This window comes from Chelonia mydas, chromosome 4 (genome assembly GCF_015237465.2).
Source record: "Chelonia mydas isolate rCheMyd1 chromosome 4, rCheMyd1.pri.v2, whole genome shotgun sequence".
NCBI classification, from domain to species: Eukaryota; Metazoa; Chordata; order Testudines; family Cheloniidae; genus Chelonia; species Chelonia mydas.
The window spans coordinates 4,343,148-4,368,362 of record NC_057852.1 but is presented as its reverse complement, the minus strand read 5'-3'; the positions used below and the strand labels follow the sequence as shown (position 1 = coordinate 4,368,362).

The window sequence follows — 25,215 nt, the reverse complement described above, 5'->3', positions numbered from 1 at the left end:
CAGATGCAAGTGCTTCAGCATCTCTGAGTTATAAAAAGGGAATTTCAGAAGCACTGCTGTCTACAGCATTTCTCAAATGCGGCCATTGTGGCTACATGCAGCCACCAGGAGCTTTTCGGGCAGCCACAGCCTCCTGGGCAGTGATGGGGGGCAAAGCAGTGGACCCTCCCCCAGGGACTGCCAGCAGTGGTTGGGCCCTGCCCCCTTCTGGAGACACAAAAGCTGGAGGAGCAGGTGGTAGGTGTGAGTTCCCCACCTTCCCTGGGGCAGGGTCCGGCTTCAGCCTGAGGAGGCATGGGAGGGAGGACGGGCTACCTCAGTGGTTTGAGCATTGTCCTGCTAAACCCAGGCTTGTAAGTTCAGTCCTTGAGGGGGGCATTTAGGGATCTGGGGCAAAAATTGGGGATTGGTCCTGCTTCGAGCAGGGGGTTGGACTAGATGATCTCCTAAGGTCCCTTCCAACCCTGATATTCTATGAGGCAGACTCCAGGCACAGGGATTTGGGCTCCATTCCCCTGCCACACGGTGACAGGCTCTGGCCCCAAGCTCACTCCATCAACCCTGGCCCCCAGTGACCCTTGGCCCCCACTGCCTCCATACCAACCTCCGCATCCAGGACTTAGTTTGTCCCCAGGTTGAGTCAGCCTGCTGTGAAAAGTAATATTTGCATGTTTGTTAATATCACTTTTTTTTTTTAAAGCAACCAAAAAAGCAAAGGAAACAAGAAAAAAGACAAGATTATGTAAAAGAACTTTATTTGTGTTTCTAGTCTGTGAGGTCCAGTAAAGAATAGAAACAGCTGTACCTTATTTTTATTATTGAGTCTGCAAAAATAATCCTACATAAATAATGATTTGGACATGTGCATATTTATTTGTTTTTCCTAACGTTAATTAAGTATTTTAGGAAATATGTCCCAACGGTCACCAGCAAGAGTTGGTGGCCACACTCGGAGGCCACCAAAAAGTTTGTCATGAGAAGTAAACTGCATTGTTCTGGGTGCTCCTAGCGCTTTCCCACTGCTCCAGGTGGGGTCTGGCCCACTCAGCCCCCCACAGAGCGGCAGGCCCCAATTTACAGCTGGGGGAGCAGAAGAGAGGCCAAGCCACTTGCCCAGGGTCACGCAGCGAGCCAGGCGCTGGCATCACTGGCACTGCCTGGCCCCGTGTGGGGTCTGGCTGAGGCTGCCCCTGCCCTTGGACATGGGGGGAGGCGACGCTGGGCAGCTCCTGGACTCCCTGCCCCGCTGGGTCTGGCAGGCCCCGCCCGCCTGCCCAGTCCGGCCCGGCAGGAGGCGCTGTCTCAGGCCGGGCTCTCCGCGTGGCCGAGGCCGGGGGAGCGGAGCCGCGGCCTCGCTTCTCTCATGCACCGACTGAGCCGCGCGCTGCTGGGGGCCCTGGCCCGGGGCTCACCGGGCCGGCAGCCCCCGGGCCCCGGCCGGCTCCTGCCCGCTGCCCTGCGGCCGGGGAGACCGGGCGGCCTCTCCACCCGACCCCGGCGGGAGCCGCCCGCCGCCCCGCCTCGCCCTGCGGCCCAGGGGCCGGGCGGCGAGGAGGAGCAGTTCGTCTTCCCCGAGTACGTGCCCGAGCCGGGCCCGGCGCCGGCCCGGGAGCCGCCCGCCGCGCCGGGCCGCCCGCCGGGGAGGCCGCGGGAGAAGCGGCAGCACCGGGTGACGGGGCGGCCGGACCCGTCGGTGCCGCCCAGCGGGGTGAGCTGCTCGGGCTGCGGGGCGGAGCTGCACTGCCGGGACCCCGCCGTGCCCGGCTACCTGCCCAGCGAGAAGTACCTCCGCCTGATGGGCGGGCAGCCGGGGGGCCCCGGGGGGCCGGGGGGCTCGGAGAGGACGGGGGCCCTGGGGAGCTCGGAAGGATTGGGGGGGCAGGGGGCCCTGGGGGGCTTGGAAGGATTGGGGGGGCAGGGGGCCTTGGGGAGCTCAGAAGGATTTGGGGCACAGGGGGCCCTGGGGAGGACGGGGGTGCAGGGGGCCCTGGGGGGTTCGGAGGGGCAGGGGGCCTTGGGGAGCTCAGAAGGATTGGGGGCACAGGGGGCCCTGGGGGGTTCGGAGGGGCAGGGGGCCTTGGGGAGCTCAGAAGGATTGGGGGCACAGGGGGCCCTGGGGGGTTCGGAGGGGCAGGGGGCCTTGGGGAGCTCAGAAGGATTGGGGGCACAGGGGGCCCTGGGGGGTTCGGAGGGGCAGGGGGCCTTGGGGAGCTCAGAAGGATTGGGGGCACAGGGGGCCCTGGGGGGTTCGGAGGGGCAGGGGGCCTTGGGGAGCTCAGAAGGATTGGGGGCACAGGGGGCCCTGGGGAACTCAGAGGCGCACCGGGCCCTGCAAGGGGTGCTGTGTCAGCGCTGCTGGCTCCTGATCCATCATCAGCAGGCGCTGCACATGCATGTGTCCCGGGAGCAATACCGCAATCTGGTGAGCGCAGCCCTGCGCGGCCCCCCACGCCACGGTCGCCCCCCGCTGGTGCTATACATGGTGGACATGCTAGACCTGCCCGACTCGGTGCTACCGGATCTGCCTCAGCTGGTGGATGCAGGGTCCAACATCCTGGTGGTGGGCAACAAGGTGGACCTGTTGCCCAGGGACTCTCCAGACTATCTGAAGCGCTTCCGAAAACAGCTGTTGAGGAGCTGTGCCCGCGTGGGCATCCTCCCTGCAGCCCAGGGCACTGGGGGCCGGGTTGGTAGGACTGGGAGCCAGAACTTGGTGGATGTGCACCTGATCAGTGCCAAGACAGGCTATGGAGTGGAGAAGCTGATCTCCAAGCTGCAGCGCTCCTGGAAGTGCAATGGCGATGTGTATCTTGTGGGAGCTACCAACTCCGGCAAATCCACGCTGTTCAATACTCTGCTGCAGTCTGACTATTGCAAGTCCAAAGCGCCGGAGGTGATCAACAGAGCAACAATCTCGCCCTGGCCAGGTGAGGGGCATGGATAGGGACTTTTATCAGTATCTGTTTGGACTCAGCTTTTCAGGGCAAGGAGTGTCTCTTAGGCTTTTATATAGGAGCCTATTTCTGATTGTGGTCTCCTGGGTGTTATGTAGAAATAACTGTTCCCCAAAAGAGTTGGTAAAAGAACTTTTAAGGTTGAAAAATCAAGCACTCCAAAGTTAACAAATGTCAGCGTTAAGCTTTCCCTTAATATGGTCTCCTTGTGCATTTGCATTCTGATACAAGCATATTAAATGGCACAAACCTTTGTTAAGGTTGTCCAGTGGTAGCTTGGGCCTTTCCAGAACTTCAAGTTCAGCAAAACTCAAAACTTCTGAAAACCAAGAAATCCAACCTTGACTCAGCCCTGTGAAGGTGGCAATAGCCACTGGGAATCATCTGCATACACTCTAAGCATTTGGTGTAGCTGTATTTAATGGGGGATGAATAAGCTGGGACAGCTTGGAAGAGCTATGATTGTGATATGAGGAGATTTGCTGCTGAGTACCCCCAAAAGAAAGAGATGCGGGTTCCAGCCTGCATCCATTCAGTTCAGCATTGTGTAGGTTGTAGCAGGGCAGTGGAAGCTTCTTGACATGGGCATTGTCAGTAGTGAGATGGTATATGAGATCAGCTGTGTGTGGATTTAATGATGGGTAGGGGAAAGTCCAGGTTTGGGAAATATCCTGTGTGCAAGTGTCAAGGGATTGTAAAAGGGTATGAAGCAGTTGTTAAATTTCACAAGTGTGATATTCTGTCAAGGGAGTAGGCTCATCTTTGAGCATAGGGAAAGTGCAGATAGCACTTGTCCATTACAGAGGAGAGGCAAAGTGCCAGTATTTGTGTTACTGGTGTGTTTGGGCAGAGTTAAGGTTGTGTGGGGTTTTACCTTAACTCTGTATTTCTTGATTATCAGAAGTTTGAGTTTGCTGAACTCAGCGTTCTGGAGGGATACAAGCTGTCCCCAGATAATCTTAATTCTGAAGTTTTTTGCCAGTGAATTTCTTAGTTTTTTAAACAGAAATGTCTGTTGGTAAGAGGCAGTGATCATTCGCCCAGTTGTAGTTCTCACTTAGGTTTGCAGTTGGTATGCTACTGTGGCTAACTAATAATCAAAAGACTTAGCTTTTATCTCGTGGTTTCATCAATAGATCTCAAAGAACTTTCCATATTCCCATTTCACAGATGGGAAACTGAGGCACGGAGGTGAAGTGACTTTCCCAAGATCACCCAGCCAGCTAGGGACAGAGCTAGGAATAGTCCCAGTCCAGTGGTCTTTCCACTAGGCCACTCAGTTGCTATGTGATTCCTCAGTACTCCTCCCTGCTCCTGTATGTTTTGTTATAGTGGAATGGGAAAAATGGTCATGCTTTGAAACATTTGCAGTGTGTAGCCACTAATAGGGCCAGCGAGAGAAATCTCATCCGTGTTCTAGGTCCCAAAACCTTGACAGTTTTATGACATGGTTGTAATAGTAATTTTAAGCATGTGAGGGAAGACTCGTGTGTCTCTCTCCTTCTCTGCCCTCTGCCACACCATTCCCTGCTACATACAGTGCCCCCCCTCAACATTTCCAGCTCCCCCTCCCATTCCCATCCCATCCCATGAAGCCAGCATTTGGCACCAGGCATGCCAGTTCTCAGGTCTTCACCTTTGTCTCATCAGTGTCTTCTTGGTGCATGCACCCAGCATGCCTTTTTAAAGCTTTCCATCCAGAGGGGCAGGGGGGCTTCCACAGATCCTGGCTCACATGGAAGGGGCAGAAGGCAAGAGAAAGGGGCTAGACACCCCCAGAAAGGTAAGAGGTCTCTAGAACCTGGTTCATATGGGGAGGCAAGGAGAGGGGTCAGACCACCATAGATGAGCTGGGCCCCCAGATCCTGGTGCACACACACAGGAGTAGGGAGAGGGGCTCAGGCACCATTGTGGGGACAGGACATCCAGGTACCAACTCACATAGAATCATAGAAGATTAGGGTTGGAAGAGACCTCAGGAGAATGGGAATGAGTAGCAGAGGCACAGGAAGAATGGGGCAGAGGTTTGTCCCCTTCCATGTCTGAACACCAGGATGTGAGGGTCTACCCCCTATGATTTAATTGGGGTTGGTCCTGCTTTGAGCAGGGGGTTGGACTAGATGACCTCCTGAGGTCCCTTCCAACCTGATATTCTATGATTCTAGGTCATCTAGTCCAACCCCCTGCTCAAAGCAGGACCAACCCCAATTAAATCATAGGGGGTAGACCCTCACATCCTGATGTTCAGACATGGAAGGGGACAAACCTCTGCCCCATTCTTCCTGTGCCTCTGCTACTCATTCCCATTGTTCCCCTCCTGAGCTCCCCCAATCCCCCTCAACTCTTGTATCACCCATCCCCATTTATCCCCCCCCCCTTGCTGCAGCCCCAAGCCCCTCACTCTTATTCCCCCTTAAATGCCCTTCTCCTGCCTGCAACCATTCACATTTCCATTTATTTTTTTTAACAAAACTGCTTTGATTACATTCCCCTGATATAAAAAACAATCAATTGTGCCTCTCTGGTGTCACAAAGCAGCTATTAGACCTGGTTCAACTGGCCAGTTAAGTTAGCTTTGCATCTAATTTGCTTCACCAGAGTGAAGCAAAATATCTGGAGTGGGCTAGCGAATTTACCTTCCTTGATTTCCATTGGTATGTTGTGCTCAGAGCTGTTTACCTTACAGTGAGAATTATGTCAGTCTTCAAGCAGTGGCACATCTGTTAGTTGTAGTCCAGTGCAGAACTTTTACGCTTCTAGAGGCTTTCTTGACAAATTGAAAAACCAAAAATTAGCTCCTCTCTGCACCCAGCATGGGTGGCTCATGGGTTTCTCTGCTCTCAGGTCGACCATTATCAAATTTGCAGGCATCATCAAAATTAGAAAAGGGCGAAGCAGTCAGGCAGCAGGACAAATCCAAACTGCAAAGTGACCTGGAGAGAGCAGAGTATTGGCATCATGTATTTTACTGCTAGCCCTGGTGGTTTGTAAAATATCAGTCGTTAAACCTCTTCCCGATCCTTTAGTCTAATGGGGCTCTTTTTGGCACTGGCCTAGGGCTGAATATAGCAAGTCCTGTGTCAGTGTTATTTTCAGTTTCTCAATATATACATAACTCTTAAACTCCAGTTCATATAATTTGGCCAAATATGTGTCTCAAAATCTCTTTGGGAAAAATAATGTTTAGCAGTCTTGTCCAATACTGAATAATATTCATTGAAACAGAGCTGCCTAGCTTTCAGTGTCATTATTCAGTGAATCTGGCACCTCTGGAAGGTTACCTTAGCAGTGGTGGTGGGAGCCTCCTGTTGAGATGCTAGAGGCATAGAAGTAACAACTCTTGACCCTCTTATATTGACACTCCTCAAGGGGTGAAGTTAGTTCAGTCTCCATGCTCATTGATGCCTTTGCCTTGCTGCTAAGACCCTCAACAGGAGTTAGAGATAAAAGAATTTGGCTGACCTTCCATTCCCCCATAAGCTTCACCTTGGCAGACTAACACATTATAAATTATACAATTGCACGGTCTATACTAAGGTTGTAAAATGCATTCCAGTGTTTTGGCTAACACATTTTAAAAAAACATCTTCCTTCCTGGCCTCAACAAGGCCATGGTGTCTTCCATGTAAAAAAACCATGAATTATTAAGGTGTCATGGAGTGTGGGGGAATCCGGGCCCTGCACCCCTCTTCCTGGGATTCACCGTGACTCTCAGCCGGCCAGTAAAACGGAAGGTTTATTGGACAATAGGAACACAGTCTAAAACAGCTTGTGGGTACAACCAGGACCCCTCAGTCAAGTCCTTCTGGGGGGCAGGGAGCTTAGACCCCAGCCTTGGGGTTCCCTGCGTTAAACCACTCAGCCGAAAACTGAAACCAACCCCCCCCCCCCTCCCCCAGTCTCACTCCTCCTTCCCCCAGCTCCTCCTTGAGCCTTTGTCCAGTTTCCTGGGCAAAGGTGTCACCTGGGTCCAAACCCCTCCCCCCCCCCCCCCCCCCCCCCCAGCTCAGGTTACAGGCTCGGGTCTCCTCACTCCAGTGGAGTCACCCCCTGCTCTCCCATCCCCCATGCAGACAGTCCCAGCAGAACTAGATGATATTCCCCGGTCAATCCGCCCCGCTCCATGCTGCGTCACATAAAGTTTAAAAAAAAAAATCAAATTTAAATGGCCACAGCCCTATTGTTTTCTTTGTACATCACCTTTAAAGGGCAAATTGAAAGAAACACCAAGTTTTGCTCTGACAAAATTCTGTTTGCTTTCAATAGTCTTTAAAGACATTTTTCACATATAGTTTTTGTTTTTTCAGTAAATGGAGAGCCATAAATAAGAATCATAATAGCAAAATGGGATAGGTCTTAATTGTGAAGTAAATATCACTGCAGAATTTTGCTGGTTTTCATGCAATTACTCCACAAGTAAAGTTTCTTTACAAAAGAATGTGTTCATAGGCGTTACCCTTTCATATCATGCTCAGCACTCTCTCTTCCTAGAACTCCTGTTGTTCCTATCCCGTCCTTCATTCCTTTCTCCAGTCCACCTATCACGACGGTCAGTGGTCTGATATTAACAGAAAGGTAATGCTGTAAGGATGTGGCTGAGCCAACACCATGTGCACTGCACTTGTGGCAGCAAGAAAAATGTGAATCACTTTGCTGCAGTTGTTGAGAAAGACTTTTGTTTCTAACCAGCTGTTCAACCCAAATGCTGGTGACCTAATTCTGGGCCTTTAAAATCAAGAAGAGTTTTGCCCTTGGCTTTGATGAAACCAGGATTTGGTCTCCAGTGGCCTAGTCTACACTACACAAATGTACTGTGCCTGAGTACAGTTGCCAAAAATTCATGTTTTGGCAATTTTTAATCACAGTGAGCTGATGCAGTGCTGAATGTGGTTTGCTCTGCATGCTAAGTAGTGTTCAACCTCAGTTCAGCTAACATGACTGCTGACAAGATCACAGTGTGGTCATAGAATATCAGGGTTGGAAGGGACCTCAGGAGATCATCTAGTCCAACCCCCTGCTCAAAGCAGGACCAATCCCCAATTTTTGCCCCAGATCCCTAAATGACCCCCTCAAGGATTGAGCTCACAAGCCTGGGTTTAGCAGGCCAATGCTCAAACCACTGAGCTATCTCTCCCCCACCACTGTGGCGGATAGTTTCTGAGAAGAGTCATTAGCTTAGCAGTTGACTTTAGTTTTGTTGTTGTGATTGCTTTTCTGTTTCATAAAGAAGAATGAGGCCATCATACAGCCTGCGAACTTTCTTCTGTGCGTGGTTTTTTTCATTGTTTGAACCTTAACATTTAATTGATTTTATATATACTGTGTTCAGTTTGCACAGTCACAGACCTGGATAATGTTGGAATTTGTTTTACAGGCACAACTTTAAACCTCCTGAAATTTCCAATTATTAACCCTACATCTGACAGACTGTTCAGGAGACAGGAGAGACTAAAAGCAGATGCAGAAAAAACTGAAGAACAACTTAGTGATGATGAACAAAAGTATCTTAAATGCCTTAAAAAGCAAGGTTATTTAATAGGTGAGTATTATCTGAGGAAGAGTATCACCATTTGTTCTCAGATGCAAATATTGCATTATACAAAAGACTCAGTTAAGCTTTACTGTATGATAAGTCGGTGTCTAAAGTGAACTCTTCATTGGTGAACATTGCTAGCCAACATACATTTATGATACATTCTAATTTGGGTTACTAGCAACAGCATATCAGAATAAGAATTCTTCAAATATATATTAATAATCTTCTGTAAATCCTTATTCTTGATCTTATTAACAAAAAGCTATCTTAACAAAAAGCAGGTTAAGGGGCGGCTTGATTACAGTCTATAAGTACCTACATGAGGAACACACGTTTAATAATAGGCTCTTCAATCTAGCAAAGAAACATATAACATTATCCAATGGCTAGAAGTCGAAACTAGACAAATTCAGACTGGAAATAAGGCATCATTTTTTTGACAATGAAAGTAATTAACCATAGGAACAATTTACCAAGGGTCATGGTGGATTCTCCATCAATGGCAATTTTTAAATCAAGATTGGATGTTTTTCTAAAAGATCTGCTCTAGAAATTATTTAGGAGAAGTTCTTTGGCCTGTTATAAAGGAAGCCAGACTAGATGATCACAATGGTACCTTCTGTCCTTGGAATATGTGAAAATCTAATATGCAGGATCTCTAACTTTCTAAAAGTCATAACTTCAGATGTTTTTTGTGTCACCAGTTTTCATTCTACCCGATAAGAGGTATATATACATAAGTTTCTCCTGGACACCACACCAATGCATCAATTCAGTCCTTGTCCTTCTGGTGTAGGTGATTTAATGGATTTCCAGGATTGCATCGCAGCTCTTTCGCCTTTTCCAAAATAAAAAAGACTAATACACTTAATTGTATTGGCTGTTCATTGGTAGTGTGCAAACTGATAGTGTGTCTTGTAGAAATGGGCTAAAAGACTACAATTACCTTCAGAGAGAATGCCGTCCAAAGACACTTTAGTATAGCTGGAGACAGGCCCAGCTACTGAGTTAGGTTTTAGATTTCCAGCAAGTTCAGAAATGTTCAGATCTGGAGTTTTTGTTCAGGCATATCCCTCTGTGACCGGGGTCCCAGGGGGGCCATGCTGAGATCGCTCAATCAGGGCAAACTGCACAGAAGGGGGCAGACAATCCCCCAAACTGGTAGTTATTTCTAATACTTTGTTTCACCAAGCCAGCAACAAAACAGCTTCTACGATACCTAACTGGTTACCTAGAAGCCAAAACACAGCTCCCTTAAAGCAACCCAGCCTTGAGCTCCCACCCAGACAGCCAGTTCAAATATTATGAAGATTACTGAAAATCTTCTTCATCTTATAAAAAGTTATTCCAATCCCAAAGGATCAGATACATCACCCACCAGGTCAGTGAATATTTCAGATCTTACCCAAATACACGCTTACCACCAATTCTTATTAACTAAACTAAGATTTATTAAAGAAGTGAGAGTGGGTATTGGTTAAAAGATCATTCTACACACAGACGTGAATAAAAATCTTAGGTCAGTTTCATTGTAGGGATGGTGAGCTTTAAAGTTGCAAAGAGTTCTTTCAGAATTAGTCCATAGGTTACAGTCCAATGTCGAATATCAGGGTGATCCAGATGGGACTGGAGATCTCAGTCTTGGGACTCAAACTTCCCCTGGCAAGCTTAAGCAGATCTGAGATAACAGGGTCAGGGCCCAAGAGTTCTTTTTATAGTTCTTTGGCAGCCTCTTGACTGTGTGCAGTCTTTGGGTGAACAATAGTAGCTTTGAAGTAACCTCCTATTTCTTAAGCATCACCAGTAATTAGCTACATGGATTAATGTAAGGCAGCTGTCCATCTCCCCCCAGTTACAAGTAGTTTACTACATACTTCAAAGAGAAATGAAGATAGTAATATTACTACATTCACAGTTCATCTAAATGTTAATATCTTCTTTTGATCTCTGAATTAATGGAATACAGCAATGGGAACCATTCGGTTACATTGTAACGATGTATTTGTAAACATACACAAAAACACAACTATTATCTACTAATTTATCTCTGAAGGTTGAATCTGGGTCAGTTAGCCTGCTAGTTGTGTAATCCTTTCTGGCCCTGTGTCACACCGTAATTAAAACACTTCTTATTAACATTATGTATAGAGCAAAGACTTAGAAAACATAAAAGAAACAGTTATGTGTAAATGGATGTATATTATATGTAATGTGGGCTTTCTTGATTGTAAGTCTGAACTAACAGTTATAAAAAAGAAAAGGAGTATTTGTGGCACCTTAGAGACTAACACATTTATTTAAGCATAAGCTTTCGTGAGCTACAGCTCACTTCATCGGATGCATTCAGTGGAAAATACAGTGGGGAGATTTATATACACAGAGAACATGAAACAATGGGTGTTACCATACACACTGTAATGAGAGTGATCAGGTAAGGTGAGCTATTACCAGCAGGAGAGAGAGAGAAAAAAATAAAAAAAACCTTTTGTAGTGATAATCAAGGTGGGCCATTTCCAGCAGTTGACAAGAACGTGTGAGGAACAGTAGGGGGAAAAATAAACATGGGGAAATAGTTTTACTTTGTGTAAAGACTGGGAGTGGATGTGCTTATAGCTTTGTGCAGTTTGTAAGCTTTGCAGGCCATTTTCCTCTAGCAGAGACTGAAATTGCCACAAACCAAGGGCCTTATCCTGCAAAGATGCACATGCTTACATTTATACAAGCAGTTCCATCCAAGGCAATACTCTCACAAGTAGAGTTAAGCACATGTATAAGTGTTTGAAAGATCAAGGTCTTAAATATATATAAAAAAAAGTCTAATTTACAAAGTGTTTTGTGCAATGCCTAGAACAATGGGAACACGATTGGGGTCCGTAGGGTTACTGTAATACAATAATAATAATAGCACATTATAGCAGGTCCATGATCTGGGGGACTGCTAATAGCACTGGATTTCTCCATTTTTTGTTGGACAAGAAGGAAAATTAAAATACAGAAACGTAAGTCACTTTTTAACATCCTGACTTTTGAGCATTTAAATTTGTAAGCATAAATCACATTTATATTACTTTATCATGTGTTTTTTATTTATTTTTCGGTTGTAAGGAAGAAAAATTTCCAGTTGAAGAAAATGTAAAGTAACATAAATTATTAAAAATACTTTTCTTTTTTAATGTAGGAAGAGTTGGAAGAACATTTCAACCACAGAAGTCAAAAGCTGTCATTGACTTTGATCCTGATGAGCTCTCTTTTAACATGGAAGAGGAGCCTGTCTTTTCATCTGACAAGCCTAAAGAGAGAGTGGAATTTACACACAACGAACTGAAAGATGCTCGCTGGTTTTTTGACACGCCGGGGATTGTAAAAGAAAATTGTGTAGGTGCTCTGTCTGTCTGCATTTGAGAAGATCGGTATTTGGGAGAGGGAGTACTGTCTTAGTTAACTGTCAGTGCAGGAAAAGAGATTTTTGATATCCTTATGAAATAAGACTCTTGCATCCAGGTAATCATTTACTGCCACCCAGTGTATCAGAGTATTGTGTAATAAGTAGAGCTGAGCGAATAATGGATTTTATTTTACTTTATTTTTATTTTTTGTTCGGCGCTGAACCAAAATTTGTTGGGGGGGGGGAAGCCATTTTGAATCTCGTTTTATTGAATCAAAAAACTTTAAATAAATTTGTTTCTAATTGACTGAAGTGTTTTGGTCAACTTGAAACAAATTTTTTCTAGTTTTTCAATTCAGCCATTTTTAGGGGGTTTTCACTCATTTTGAAATGGTCAAAATGAACTTTTTTAACTTTTTTGATATTTTTTTTTCTTTTTTCAGCCAAAACTATTCATCAAATTCAATCTGAATTTGCAAATTGCTTTAGAGCCTCGAAAACTGCATTGTTTAGGATAAATTTCTATTTCCCCAAAATAATTTGCCCACTTTTAGTACTAAGGCCTGTTTTATATAGCAAAATTTATCACGCTGGGTGGTTTGCTGTAGCTAGTAGTGCCATAACCACCTTACAACATGGGTATTTACCAATGGAGATTGAACCAAGTGCTATTTATAAGCATGTTAGTGAACTTTTTACAGACCAGTTTTTTGTAGATGAGCCCTGAATGTGTCTCTCTGTAGTAGTACATTTCTGTAGGGGGAATGAATGGGTCGGAGTATTAAAATCAGGAGCTGGTGGCAGGATATAGGATTATATCTTTAGGTCTGGTTTTGAGTGAGAATCAGATCACAAGAGACTTGTCTGTTCTAAAAAAAATTATATTGGTTTAACTGAATTGATTTAAAATCCATCTAGTAAAACCAGTGCAACCCCCTAATGTATAACCATTGCTTAAATAAGTTTGCTTTGCATTGGTCGTTTACCAAATAGAGCTAATCCCATTTAAATCTACATTAGGGTTTTATTTAACTAGACCAATTTTTAAATAGATTTTAATGTTTAAACAGATACGATTTTTAGTGTAAGAGTGCCTAGGACTGAGACTTTCAAAGCTGCTTAAAGGGTTTGAATGATAAATTCATGGGAATAAGAAGTCCAAATCCCCTAGATGGATTTTAAAATTTTGGCCTTAAAATTAATAGAGCCACTGGAAATATGCTCTGTAGAAATCCTGCACAGTTACATGGACTTAGGATCTGTCTATGGTGTGACAGGGTCAGGCCAGGTGGCTACAGGAGAGTGATGGAAGGCAGATATATTAGCCCCAGGTTAAGCAGGTCCCCTTTCCATGGGTAAGGAAACGGGCGGTTCCAGAACAATCAGGAACTTGCTGGAACCAGTTAAGGCAGACAGGCTAATTAGGACACCTGGAGCCAATTAAGAAGCTGCTAGAATCAGTTAAGACAATCAGGCTAATCAGGGCACCTGGTTTAAAAAGGACCTCACTGCTGAGAGTGAGAGAGCGTGCTGCTGGAGGCCTGAGGAGCACAAATGCTATCTGGCATCAGGAAGAAGGTCCTGTGGTGAGGATACAGAAGGTGTTGGGAGGAGGCCATGGGGAAGTAGCCCAAGGAGTTGTAGCTGTCACACAGGTGTTACACAAAACACTGTAGACAGCTGTGATCCACAGGGCTCTGGGCTGGAACCCGGAGTAGAGGGTGGGCCCGGGTTCCCCCCATCTCCCCAACTCCCTATTGGATACAGGAGGAGTTGACCTGGACTTTGGGTCCCACCAGAGGGGAAGGTCCCTGGCCTGTCCCCCGACCCACTGGGTGGACCAGCAGAGACGGCGGGGATTGTTCTCCTTCCTTTTCCCCGTGTTGGCCAGCGATGAGGTTAGACGAATGAACGGCAAGTTTGAGCCACTAGCAAAAAGTGGCCAAACTGAGGGCTGCCGTGAATCTCTGAGGCAAGCAAATCCTCCAATAAGTGCAGGACCCACCAAGGCAGAGGAGGAACTTTGTCACAATGGATATAACTGTTTTCTACAGAATTGAAGTTAAACTTTTTTTAAAAAAATTAGTAGTAGTAGTTTGACTTTCTACCCGCAGATTTTGTACCAGTAGAATTCTTTTGGTTAGAGGGATGATAATTATTATTTTTTTACCAAAGTAGTTAAACCAGTACAAACCCTAGTGTAGACACAGCTATATCAATAGAAAGGAGTCTTATACTGTTATAGCTTACTCCCCAACATATAGGGGAATGAGTGTTACTGGACTAAGCACCTTTATACCAAGATAACTACAGCCACACTAGGCAGCTGGTACTGCTTTAACTATACCACTATAATTAAAGTGGTTCAACTTCTGTGTAGAGACACGGCCTAATTGTGACGATAGACTTTCAAATAATGTTAGACTGACTGATCCAAAAAACTGGAGAGGTGTGAACTGCCCCATTCATCTCAGTAGCCTCCTCAGTCAGACTTCAAAATGATTGCCCTGTTGAGATGTATAAAGGAGCTCACACCTTATTATTACTCTCAGCTTCAGTCAGGCTCCAGGACTGTAATAACTTGGATAGGCATCTCCTGCCTCAGCCATCTCAACAGGGTAAAGATTCTGACGCCTAGTGCAGATTTACTGTTAACATCAATTTCACTGCTGGTCAGTTTAGTATATATATCTAGCTCAATCACAAATTATGGGCTTGATGCTGGAATTTTATACAGGAGCTCAGAATAGATGGTTACAATGCTTCCTTCTGGCCTTAATATCTTTTAATTGAGTAGAAGCACCTAGCTAATGTGTGTGGTTTGGATTCACTTGAAACAATGTTTGATATGAGTAAGTTTTATAGACACAAATGATTAATTGTACTGCATCTAGCACAATGGGGACTCGATCATGATTCAGGCCTCAGGAAGTTAGTTAATAATGGCACACAAAATACTACATTGAAAGAGTGTTAAGGTTGCAAAGTCAACCATTCAAAAGTTTGGAAATGCTAGATTTAAGATTGCCCATGTAAACTTAATCCAGTCCCCTGGTGCGTATGCATTATAAACTGTTTTTTGTTTACATGATCACACTTCTGTCCACAGGACCCCGCCTTATTCAGCATGTAAATTGGATGGTGCTCAATGAATGAGCAGCTTTTCAATTTTCATTTTACCTTTGATGAATAACGTGTGGCCCCAGGCACACTATACCAATCCTGCTCTGAAGACAGGATTATTAATTATGTCATGGGCCTTTTCGTCTTGCTCCTATAGTATCTGACTACTTCAACAAACATAAATTAATCTTCACAATGCCCCTGTGACATGATGGGGGGGCATTATTCTAATTTTACAGAAGGGAGAACTGAGAGGCAGAGACATTAACATGAAAAATACACACTAAGTGGGATGCTCACTTTGAGATGTCTAGGACCTGACTTTTCAGAGAACTTAGGGCTTGGCTACACTTACATTTTATAGCGCTCTAACTTGCTGGCTCAGAGGGGTGAAAAATCACCCCCCTGAGCGAAGCAAGTCAGCGCGCTTTAAAGCACTAGTGTAAACAGGCTCGGAGTGCTGGGAGACACGCTCCCAGCGCTCGGAGCTAATCCCCTCGTGGAGGTGGATTACCAGGAGAGCTGGGAGAGCTCTCTCCCAGCGCTCAGGCGCGCGACCACACCCGCACTTCAAGGCACTGCCACGGGAGCGCTTTGAAGTTTCCAGGGTAGCCATGCCCTTAGTATTTTGTAGCACTTTATATGTTGGGAAGACAGTTGCAGATGTGACCATTCAACACGCCTGCAAATCAGACACCAGTAGTCTCACATTGGGCACCCAGAACATGAACCTACAGGTTTAGTGACCCCCTGTGAAAAGTTTGGATTAAATGACTTGCCCGGTATCTCAAAGGACCTGTGTGCCCGAGACGGGGAGAAAATCCGTTCTCCAGGGTGCTGTTCAGCTGCCGAAGCTATGACACCATCCTTACTCTTTCTGTAGTCCATTGCCTCATGCACCTTCCAACTTCTGCAATATATGAGGCAGGGGTCCTACAGACAACAGCTTCCTTCACTACACAGTTGTGATCATCCCTAACCACCGTCCATCCTGTGCACTAAATGAGTCAGGGGTCCTGTGGAAAAAGTAGTATGTGATCATGTGATTAAATATTGCATCACAGTGCATAGGTACAGGGGAGTCAAATTAAGGCTACATGAGCAATCTAAATTCTGACATTTCTTAATTTTTGAGTACTTGACTTAGCAACCTTAACATTCTTTTAATATAGTTCTTGTGTGTAATTTCCTAGGTTTTTAATATCAAACTGTGGGGGAGGGGGGCGGGAATGTCTATCATGTGGAACCCTATTGGCTCCCATGTGGTTCATCAGCAGGGTTCAGACCTTTAGTGCTACAGCACAGACCTCTGTGACTTGAGCTAATGAAGTAATTGATAGATGATGACACCCTACTACTGCTATGTGCACCATTTACAAGAGCAGGGGATGAGACATGTTTTTCCAGTAGGTCTCGCAACTATTTGCTGACAGCAGAGGAACATGGAGACTCAGAAATCCTAGATTATTATATGCCAAGTTCCAAGAGAAGTGTGCTTTAGTGGTTATAGACCCTTCTGTCTCTGACCTAGCTCCTCGCCTCTCTGCATCCAGTCATGCTGACTGGGCCTCCTCATTACTGCCAGGGTGCCAGCAGCAGGAGCATTGGGAGCACAGAAGAATCTCCCAGCTCTCAGTTCCAGCACCACAGTGGCCCCTGGCTGCCAGGAATTGAATGAGCATAGAAAGTGAATGGACTTGTGTTCAGTAACTTCCTATAGATATTTCTAATTTTGATTAAGCTTGGAGTGCCTGTGACATGGGGAGGTATGAGACGTGCCAAAGTTCGCATAGAATTTCCTCTTGTCACGCTGTTCTTTTTGGCTGGAGAGGAGGAGGGTTGTCTGGGCACCAATTTTGGGGTGGGGAGCAGGAATTTTCAGTCTTTGCTTTCTGTACATTTTTGTGAGGGTTAGCTGATGTGGATGGATTTGCCAGTAGGCTAGTTCAGTCTATGAATTATTAAAGATGTTCAGTTTTATAAGGGAGCAAGAGAAAACGGCTAAACTTCTAGAAACAGAAACAAAGGGTTTTCGATAACTGTCAAATTTAGCACTAGGTATTATCTAATACTCTGGAATATTATCTGCGGAGCTTGCAGTCTAGAAGGCTCCTACTATTTCAGAACTGGTGCAAAAGTTGCCAAGATTTTCAGACGAAAGTTGGCTCCATCTACACTACAGAAAGAGTGTGTAGAGACCCAGTCACACCATAGTAGTTGCTGACACAATTACAAAACGGTTCTGTCTTTTAATGTAGAGTCAAGACCTAACCATATTGCCACACTGTAGTACACACTTGAATGTTAGCGAGGCTGTGGCATGACTTAGGTGCATGGTTAGAAGAGTTTGATTCTGTTTGTGCTGAAAATTCCAAGTGTGTGAGAAAGGGATGCTGTCAATTTGGAATCTAGTCAGTGCTTTAAAGTTAAAAGTAATGTTGGGTACTGCACCTGGGCCTGGATCCCACTGCCACATTTTGTGCTTTTCCGGTCACTTTTTTCTCTCTTTAACATTTTTTTTTTCCTCTCTACTGTTCCTGTGTGCGAAAGACCCACACAGACCGGGGAAGCTGACTGCGGGGTTGGTGGGGAGGTGAAACTGACTGCACACATAGTCCCATTAAACGTACAAAGTATGCCGGAAAGTACCTTTCAGTTATAGTCACCATAAGCATTACTTATAACAATAGTGGGAAAAACATTTCAGGCAGAGGTTTATTTTTTAAGCTGGAGTCTCTCGCTGTGCCTGGCCCATCAGACACAGTAGTTCCTGCTTTTTAAATTGGAACTCTGTTGCACGTAAACCTATGCCGAGGAGCTAATCTCTCAGTTACATTTCCAGAGAATTTATTCTCAAAGTATTTTTCGCTGGTAGAGATGGGGACAAGAGATCTCTGAAACCTTAGTCAGTTTAAAACGATTTACAGTTTTATAGCAGAAAGCTTGCTAATGCCTGAAATAGCCTCCTTGAACCCAGAATCGCCGTAACGCTAACTGTAAGAAATATTGATCCAAAATTCTGTTTAACGTACCTTGAACTGCTGGCACATTAAGCTTAACAAAATCTGCTGTGGTAGAGCAGGAAACAATTGGCTGATTATTATTAGTGGCTTCATAATAAAAGTGATAAAGAATAATTCCTGAGTGGAGACAGTGAGAGTTCCGCACAGTGCAATGTGTTTTTACTCTGGGGATCTCAATCTCATTTTAGGTTGTTCCACAAATAAATAGTATTTGTGTGGAAGCATAGCAGGAACCATCCGCAATCTTCGATGTAACACAAAGTAGCAGTAAACTGATTCTGTGAACATTGCAGAGGACAAATTGGCTTGAGCTGTTCAGACTGTAAAGCCTTAGACTCATATTGTTAGTTTGGAGTGTCCATGTTACAAGCCACTTTAAGTCACTATGTGTGAATTGTTAAAAAAGACGAGCACTTTCTTGCCGTGGCTGAACTGAATATGCAGTCCTACGTGTCTGTAATTTCTGTATGAGATCATTTGAGACAGATGTTCTCCATTCAAGTATATTTGGTCATCTTTCTTTTTCCCCATAAAGCAAGAGCATTGGTTTCATCTTTTTTGTAAAGGCATCCAAAATGAGTTATGGTCATACAATTTGCTTTGCAGGTTTTAAATCTTCTAACAGAGAAAGAAGTAAAGCTTGTCTTGCCAACACATGCCATTGTTCCACGGACCTTTGTACTTAAGCCTGGAATGGTTTTGTTTCTAGGTGCTTTGGGACGCATAGACTATCTGCAGGTAAGGGAGAGTGGATTTTGTAATGTTCTGTGAATAAGATCTTGTTTGTGCTTTGTGGTGTTATAACAAGTTACAAAACACCTTCACCAGCAGGCTGTTTGTGTAGCTTTCTTCACCATTTCTTTGGTAGCTGCTACGCTTAAGATTTCCACTAATGAAACACAAACCTTGTTGTGTAAAGTAAAAAATGCTTTAGAAAAAGGCTGTGCCATATGATAGCCCAAAGTGAAGATTTCTGTACCGTAGAGGAGCACCTTGCAGTGTGCTCCAAAGAGGTCCTGAGCTTTGTTCTAAATGAAATCGGAGAATTGCTTTGGGACTGACGTGTCACTAAAAGAACAAGGGTACAAATCCTTGCAAGGTGGCTAACAGTGCTAGCATGTAGCCAAAATGAATCAACTTTAAAGGGACACTGCAGTGATTACACGAAAGAGCTGCATAGGTAGGGAAATTGATTAAGGGCATTTCTGCTTTTCTTTCGACATTTATAAGAATTGTTTAATCAAGGGAGAAGGGAAAGATGATGACACCAAACACTATTCAATGAACAAAGTAGAAAAAATAAACTGGAAAAATACTGTTCTTTGCTAATCCTTTTCACTCACAGCAGTTCTGGGTAAAACCTCCTTCATATAGACGTGTGATTCTTACTGGGATGATTTCCCTTAAAGTTATTTCTGTTAGATGGTGGTTCAGTCATGTTAAATACTTGTGCTAATTCCCCTTAGTGATGCTTTGCTTCATTTTGAAAAGAAAGGCTATTAGAACAGGGCAAGGAGTGAGCTTTTTCAAAAGTTATTGTAGAAATAAATTTGATTAGTGTTTCCTTCAGGTTTAAAGAAATATCTAATAGTAAAGGGCAGAGCAGATGGGTGTATGTGTCTGGGGTCCATTCTCCCCTTTCTACACTTACATTATTAATGAAAGTTTTATTTATTCCATTTCTAAAATGCAGCTGTCGATGCCCATCCAGTGCTCTGCATACCTATCACATAAATAAAAAATAAAAAAACCCACCAAGGACTGCCCATAAATAGATCCACCTCAGCCAACCTCTCCTCAACAGCCTTAGGCAAGGTCTACACTAGAGCGCTTTGCCTGTATAACTATACCAGTATACTATCCAGGCAGAGCGCTCCTTGTGTGGGTGTGGCATATACAGGCAAAACTGAATTTTTGCTGATATAGCCTATTCTAGGACCCACCATCCGCACCCCGAGTGAAATAAACTATGTTGGTAAAGGCACAGTTTTGCTGGTATAAGTGCATCTGCACTAGGGGCTTTTGCCAGCACAGCTGTGTCAATCACAAATCTTTACACCCTTGATCAACATATCTGTGCTGGCAAAAGTGTGTAGTGTAGCGCTGGGCTTGTGGGGAGAGTTGTATGCATATATCAGCAGGATACTAGATTCCTTGGTTTGGATTTGATGTAATCCTGTTTTTCCACTGCAGTTTGGATGTACAATTCATTTTGGTAATTTTCATGCTTAAATTTAATATGGAGGTGGTATTATTTAGACGTGTGTGTGTATGTGTGTGTGTGTGTGTGTATATATATATATATTTATATATATATATATATATATATTTAAATCTGGTTCTTACACCTGTAGTCAGATTCGTTTCATATACAATGGTCACAAGGAAGCAGGGAAGAAATTGCATCTTATTCAGTCTTTGTAGAATTCTAGGTACCCCAAAGCAGAGTCTGGTAAACAAGAGGGGTCTGGGAAATGGTCTGAGAGGATCAGCTGGGCAGGAGAAGTCTGTCACACCATCCAGAAATAAGCCTGCCAGTTTTGTTCACATTGGCAGTACTTTCAGTATTGTGAACTAAGCTAGTGTAAAGATACACGTTCTGTAACATTTGACTATCATTTTATTTGCATGACCTGAGTGGAGGATTGTTTTGTTCTTGTTTGTTTGTTTATTTAAGTGCCATTCCAATTATCCAAATTCCTTTTCTCTGAAAATCCTAGTTATCCATAACCACAGTGTGTCCCCCATGTAGCCATATGTTAGTTAATAGCACTTCCATTTATCTAAACACATAGTTAGAATCATAGACTTTAAGGTGAGAAGGGACCATTATGATCGTCTAGTCTGACCTCCTGCACAATGCAGGCCACGGAATCTCACCCACCGACTCCTGTAACAAACCCCTAACTTATGTCTGAGCTATTGAAGTCCTCAAATCATGGTTTAAAGACTTCAGGGTGCAGAGAATCCTCCAGCAACTGACCCATGCTCCACTCTGCAGAGAAAGGCGAAAAAGCCACAGGGCCTCTGCCAGTCTGCCCTGGAGGAAAATTCCTTCCCGACCCCAAATATGGCGATCAGCTAAACCCTGAGCATGTGGTCAAGACTCACCAGCGAGACACCCAGGAAAGAATTCTCTGTACTAACTCAGATCCCACCCCATCTAACATCCCATCACAGGCCACTGGGCTTATCTACCGCAAATAGTCGAAGATCAATTAATTGCCAAAATTAGGCTATCCCATCATACCATCTCCTCCATAAACTTATCAAGCTTAGTCTTGAAGCCAGATATGTCTTTTGCCCCCACTGCTTCCCTTGGAAGGCTGTTCCAGAACTTCACTCCTCTGATGGTTAGAAACCTTATCCAAGCCATTCAGATAAATGTGAGTGCACTGTATTTGTATTAATGTAGCACCGAAGTATTGTACTGTGATTGCAGAAGTTCTAGAATCAGGAAGGTTCAGGGCTTGCTTTAGGACTAGAAGCTTTGAGATGGCACAGCTGTTGTATTTTTGTATTGGAAGCTCACTCCATTATTTGCAGAGAAGTCATTGTTTATCATAGAAACAATACAGATGCATTTCAAAGACTAAGACCCTGCCTATCTAGATGAGAGAGAAGCGTGTAACGGAACTGCTTTTAAACAGAAGGTGTGGGAAGGGTGGACAGTAACTTGTAAATATCTTTACAGCATTGAGTTTGTTTAACAATCACCTCTCATTAATTTTAGGGAGCAAAATCCTCCTGGTTTTCTGTTGTGGCTTCTAACCTGTTGCCAGTCCATGTTACTACCCTGGAGAAAGCAGATAGCATCTATCAGAAGCATGCTGGAAAAACATTACTGAAGGTAAGAGGACACCTTGACACCTTCACACCTTCTATACCGTGTTCTGGTATGTGTAAAGAGTAAGGTCATGTGATCTCTTTTGTAGCTCAGCAGGCATCTGTTACTGGTTTCCCTATGCTTGACTCGACAGAGGCTTTGTTAAGTCCATGCTAGAACTCTGTGCATCGTCTTTTCAGTGATTCTTCCCCTTTCTGGGAAAACCAAATAAAAGAGTATATGCATTATTCCTCCCTGACTGTGGGAAACAGATACGAGAATGAAAATCTTAATGCTAGTCACAATACACATTTTTCCTGTTTAGAATTAAACTAATTCATCAAGAGAACTCCCTCTGTGCATGGACAGAGGAACATGGCATGGGCAGAGGTTAGGACTTTAGCCTGGGGCTTTGGGAGACCTGGGTCACATTCCCTGCTCTGCTTGTGTACAAGGGACCATATTCATACATTAGACAGACAGTCTTGTAGGTAGGGATATAACCTTTTTTTTTTTTCAGAAGCACACAAAGTACTGCTGAGCAGTCTACATTAAAGTTAAAAAATGGCTGGTGAGATTTAGGCTTATACTTGCCAAGGCATCATATTCTGGCTCAGGGAGAAAGCCGCTCTTTCTGCAGCGCTGATGAGGCAACATCTGGAATACTGTGTTCTGAGCTAGGTGCACTGACGCCAGAAAGACATGGACAAATTGGAGCTACTCAGGCAGGAGTTCAGAGACAAGCAACAAAAACTGAATGTCTACTATGGAAAGATATAAATTCGCAAAACACAAAGGGAGAGAAATATAAAAGGTAGAGGGGTCAGGGACTACAAATAGGAGCAACAAGGTGGAATTAAGAAATAGAAATACTGTACCTGGAAGTGATGTAAATCCCATCATTTGGGACTTCTGAACTGAGATAGGGGAGAGATCAGAAAAAAACATTGTATGGAATTGTCCTGGGGATGGACTAGATTACTGAGACATTACTTGTAGCTTTGTTCTTCAAAGATTTCAAATTGACTCCTAGTTCCATAGCCCTTCTGTAGCAAGACTTACATGTTTTTTAATATATTTACATTTTATTTTCTATATCTTGTTTGATAGTGTAATTTGAAGTGCTTTTAGACTAAAATACATTCTGATGCATGGCGTAGAAATATTTGTTTTTTTAAAAAGCAATACTCTCATGATTTAGGCTTTATCTAGAAAGGTGTGGAGTTAGCGCATTGGTTAATGTGCTGTGTAAAATATTCAGAAGTCTAGCATAGACAAGCTGTGTATACTTTAACATATATTAGCTGATTAAGTTAAAAGTCTGTGTTGCCCCCCTCTCCACTTCCCCCTGATTTGCCTCAACCGGCTAACGTGTTAATACTATAGCCTTGCCATTTCAACACTAGGATTTTAAAATGTGTTAGCTATCATGTTTTTAAAATGCATATTTTTGTCTTCCTGTAAGCAGGGCCTCTGTGTATATGTATGCGTATCTTGATGTTTTTTAACTTGTTTCCTTGGCAATACCACCAAAACTGAAACACTCTCTCTATAGTAAATATTCAGGATCCCCATACTACATGGTACATTTTCCACTATCTGAAGCAGTTTTAAGCTGTCTCTTCTGGTATTGATCTTCACTTGCAAAGCAACAGTGCAACTCACTGCTCATGCTGAATTCACTTCATGAATTATTGCGCCATTTACAAAAATAAATGTTTCAGAGATTGACCAATAGACATACGTTTTTGTTCTTTTGTAGTAATTAGTAACTTCGACTATTTCATTGAACTAGCTTGGAACTGAATCCTGACACTTTCCCAAATAGGACAGTCTCTGATACTGTAATAGCTACTTTTTCGCATCTCTGAGGCACGTTCGTTTGATATCTAAGTGAAATCTGTGCCACCTTGACATTTGTTTCAACAAACTGTCCCTTAACTGTACAAAGGCTATTTTTAATAGAAGTGTTATGTGAGAGCAGATACTCTTTAAATTTCTCCAGCGTTTGAGTCAGTTTGAATAGAAAGAGTTAAGTTGCTGCATGTCACTTTGTAACTTGTTCTGTAACTTGAGAAGTTTAAAGATGTCTTTCTTGTTAGCTTTTAAACCCTTTCTCCTGTATTTTATTGTTAGGTTCCCATAGGGGGTGAAGAGCGAATGAAAGAATTCCCACCGCTTATTCCTCAGGAAATTACGCTGGAAGGAATTGGCACCCTTGAGGCAGTGGCTGACATAAAGTTGTCCTCCGCTGGTAATTCTTCATTTCCTCCTCCACATGCAGGGAATCCACTTCTGCCGTGCACCCTTGTTCTTGGTTGTAATTTCATAATGGGTGCATCATGTGACTTGCAAAGGTCTTCTGACTAGGAAAGGTGACACAGTGTCGACCAAAATGCCTGCTGCCTTGTATGTCATTATGAACAGTTGTTTTCTACTTTGGGGGTAGATGTTCAAAAGAGCTTGGCACCCAGTATCTTCCATTCTTCATCTAAATGGGATGCTGAATCTGTGTGAAAATCAAACCCTTTGACTTATTTAAATTGGTGTCCCTTTCCATTTTTTACATTTGATACGGTTGATTCCCATTTTGTTTGAAAGAGGTTGTAACTAACTGGATTCTGTTCTGATATCTGCGCAGGTTGGGTTGCAATAACAGCTCACTTGGAAGACAAACTACAGCTGCGAGCCTATAGCCCTGAAGGGACAACACTGATGATACGTAAACCTCCTCTGTTGCCACATATCGTTGACATCAAAGGGACCCGCATCAGAGGAAGTGTGTCCTATAGAACTAAAAAGCCACCTCCCCTAGTGGAGAACTTAAAGGCAAATGGAAAAAATAAACAAATTTAAAAAAGGGTATCTAAAATTTAAGAAGCACAGGAGCTGGAAAGCCCTTGGACATATGTGTTGCTTACAGACAATTATGAAAACAATTATTCATTGAACTCTGTAGAAAACTTACATTCTGATTTTAAGACTGGCTTCTGTAAAACATGTTTGAAAGACCTTCCAAATGCAGGTTTGAAGTTTGTATCAGCCTACTGCATAGTGCAGCTCATGGGATCATGTGATTTTCACTCTACTTCCCATTAACAGATGGCCTGTCTCATTCAGACTCTTTAGTTCTGCATTCAACAGACAGATTTGGCATCACTTCACATTATTGCTGTTTCCCCTACAGTGGGTGGAGTAAGGCTGCCATCAGGATGGGAGGGTAATCTCAGTTACAGCAGGAGGGAGGGCTTTAGTGAAGCTGTCAGAACATGTACATCTTTCTGGTTGCTACCAATGTTTGGACAGGAGACACATTGCTTGTTTTTTGGCTTTTTACATGAAATTAGTAATAAAGATTTCAGAAAGAA

At 43.9% G+C, this 25,215-nt stretch overlaps 1 protein-coding gene across 1 annotated transcript; it reads left to right on the top strand.

Moving 5' to 3' along the window:
* Positions 1-1,321: 1,321 nt before the first annotated feature.
* NOA1 (nitric oxide associated 1) lies at positions 1,322-25,215 on the top strand. The gene is made up of 8 exons (XM_037896542.2): positions 1,322-1,799; positions 2,316-2,927; positions 8,329-8,493; positions 11,669-11,865; positions 18,628-18,759; positions 21,755-21,871; positions 23,984-24,101; positions 24,489-25,215. Exons 1-8 carry the CDS (start codon positions 1,364-1,366, stop codon positions 24,701-24,703), a joined length of 1,992 nt encoding a protein of 663 aa, XP_037752470.1. The 5' UTR covers positions 1,322-1,363; the 3' UTR covers positions 24,704-25,215.

Bases quoted from the DNA above. Each gene is read 5' to 3' on its own strand.
- NOA1 (XM_037896542.2), top strand. From the start codon at position 1,364: ATGCACCGACTGAGCCGCGCGCTGCTGGGGGCCCTGGCCCGGGGCTCA. The intron at 2,928-8,328 runs GTGAGGGGCATG...TTTGTTTTACAG, and splicing joins AACAATCTCGCCCTGGCCAG to GCACAACTTTAAACCTCCTG. The intron at 18,760-21,754 runs GTAAGGGAGAGT...CATTAATTTTAG, and splicing joins GACGCATAGACTATCTGCAG to GGAGCAAAATCCTCCTGGTT.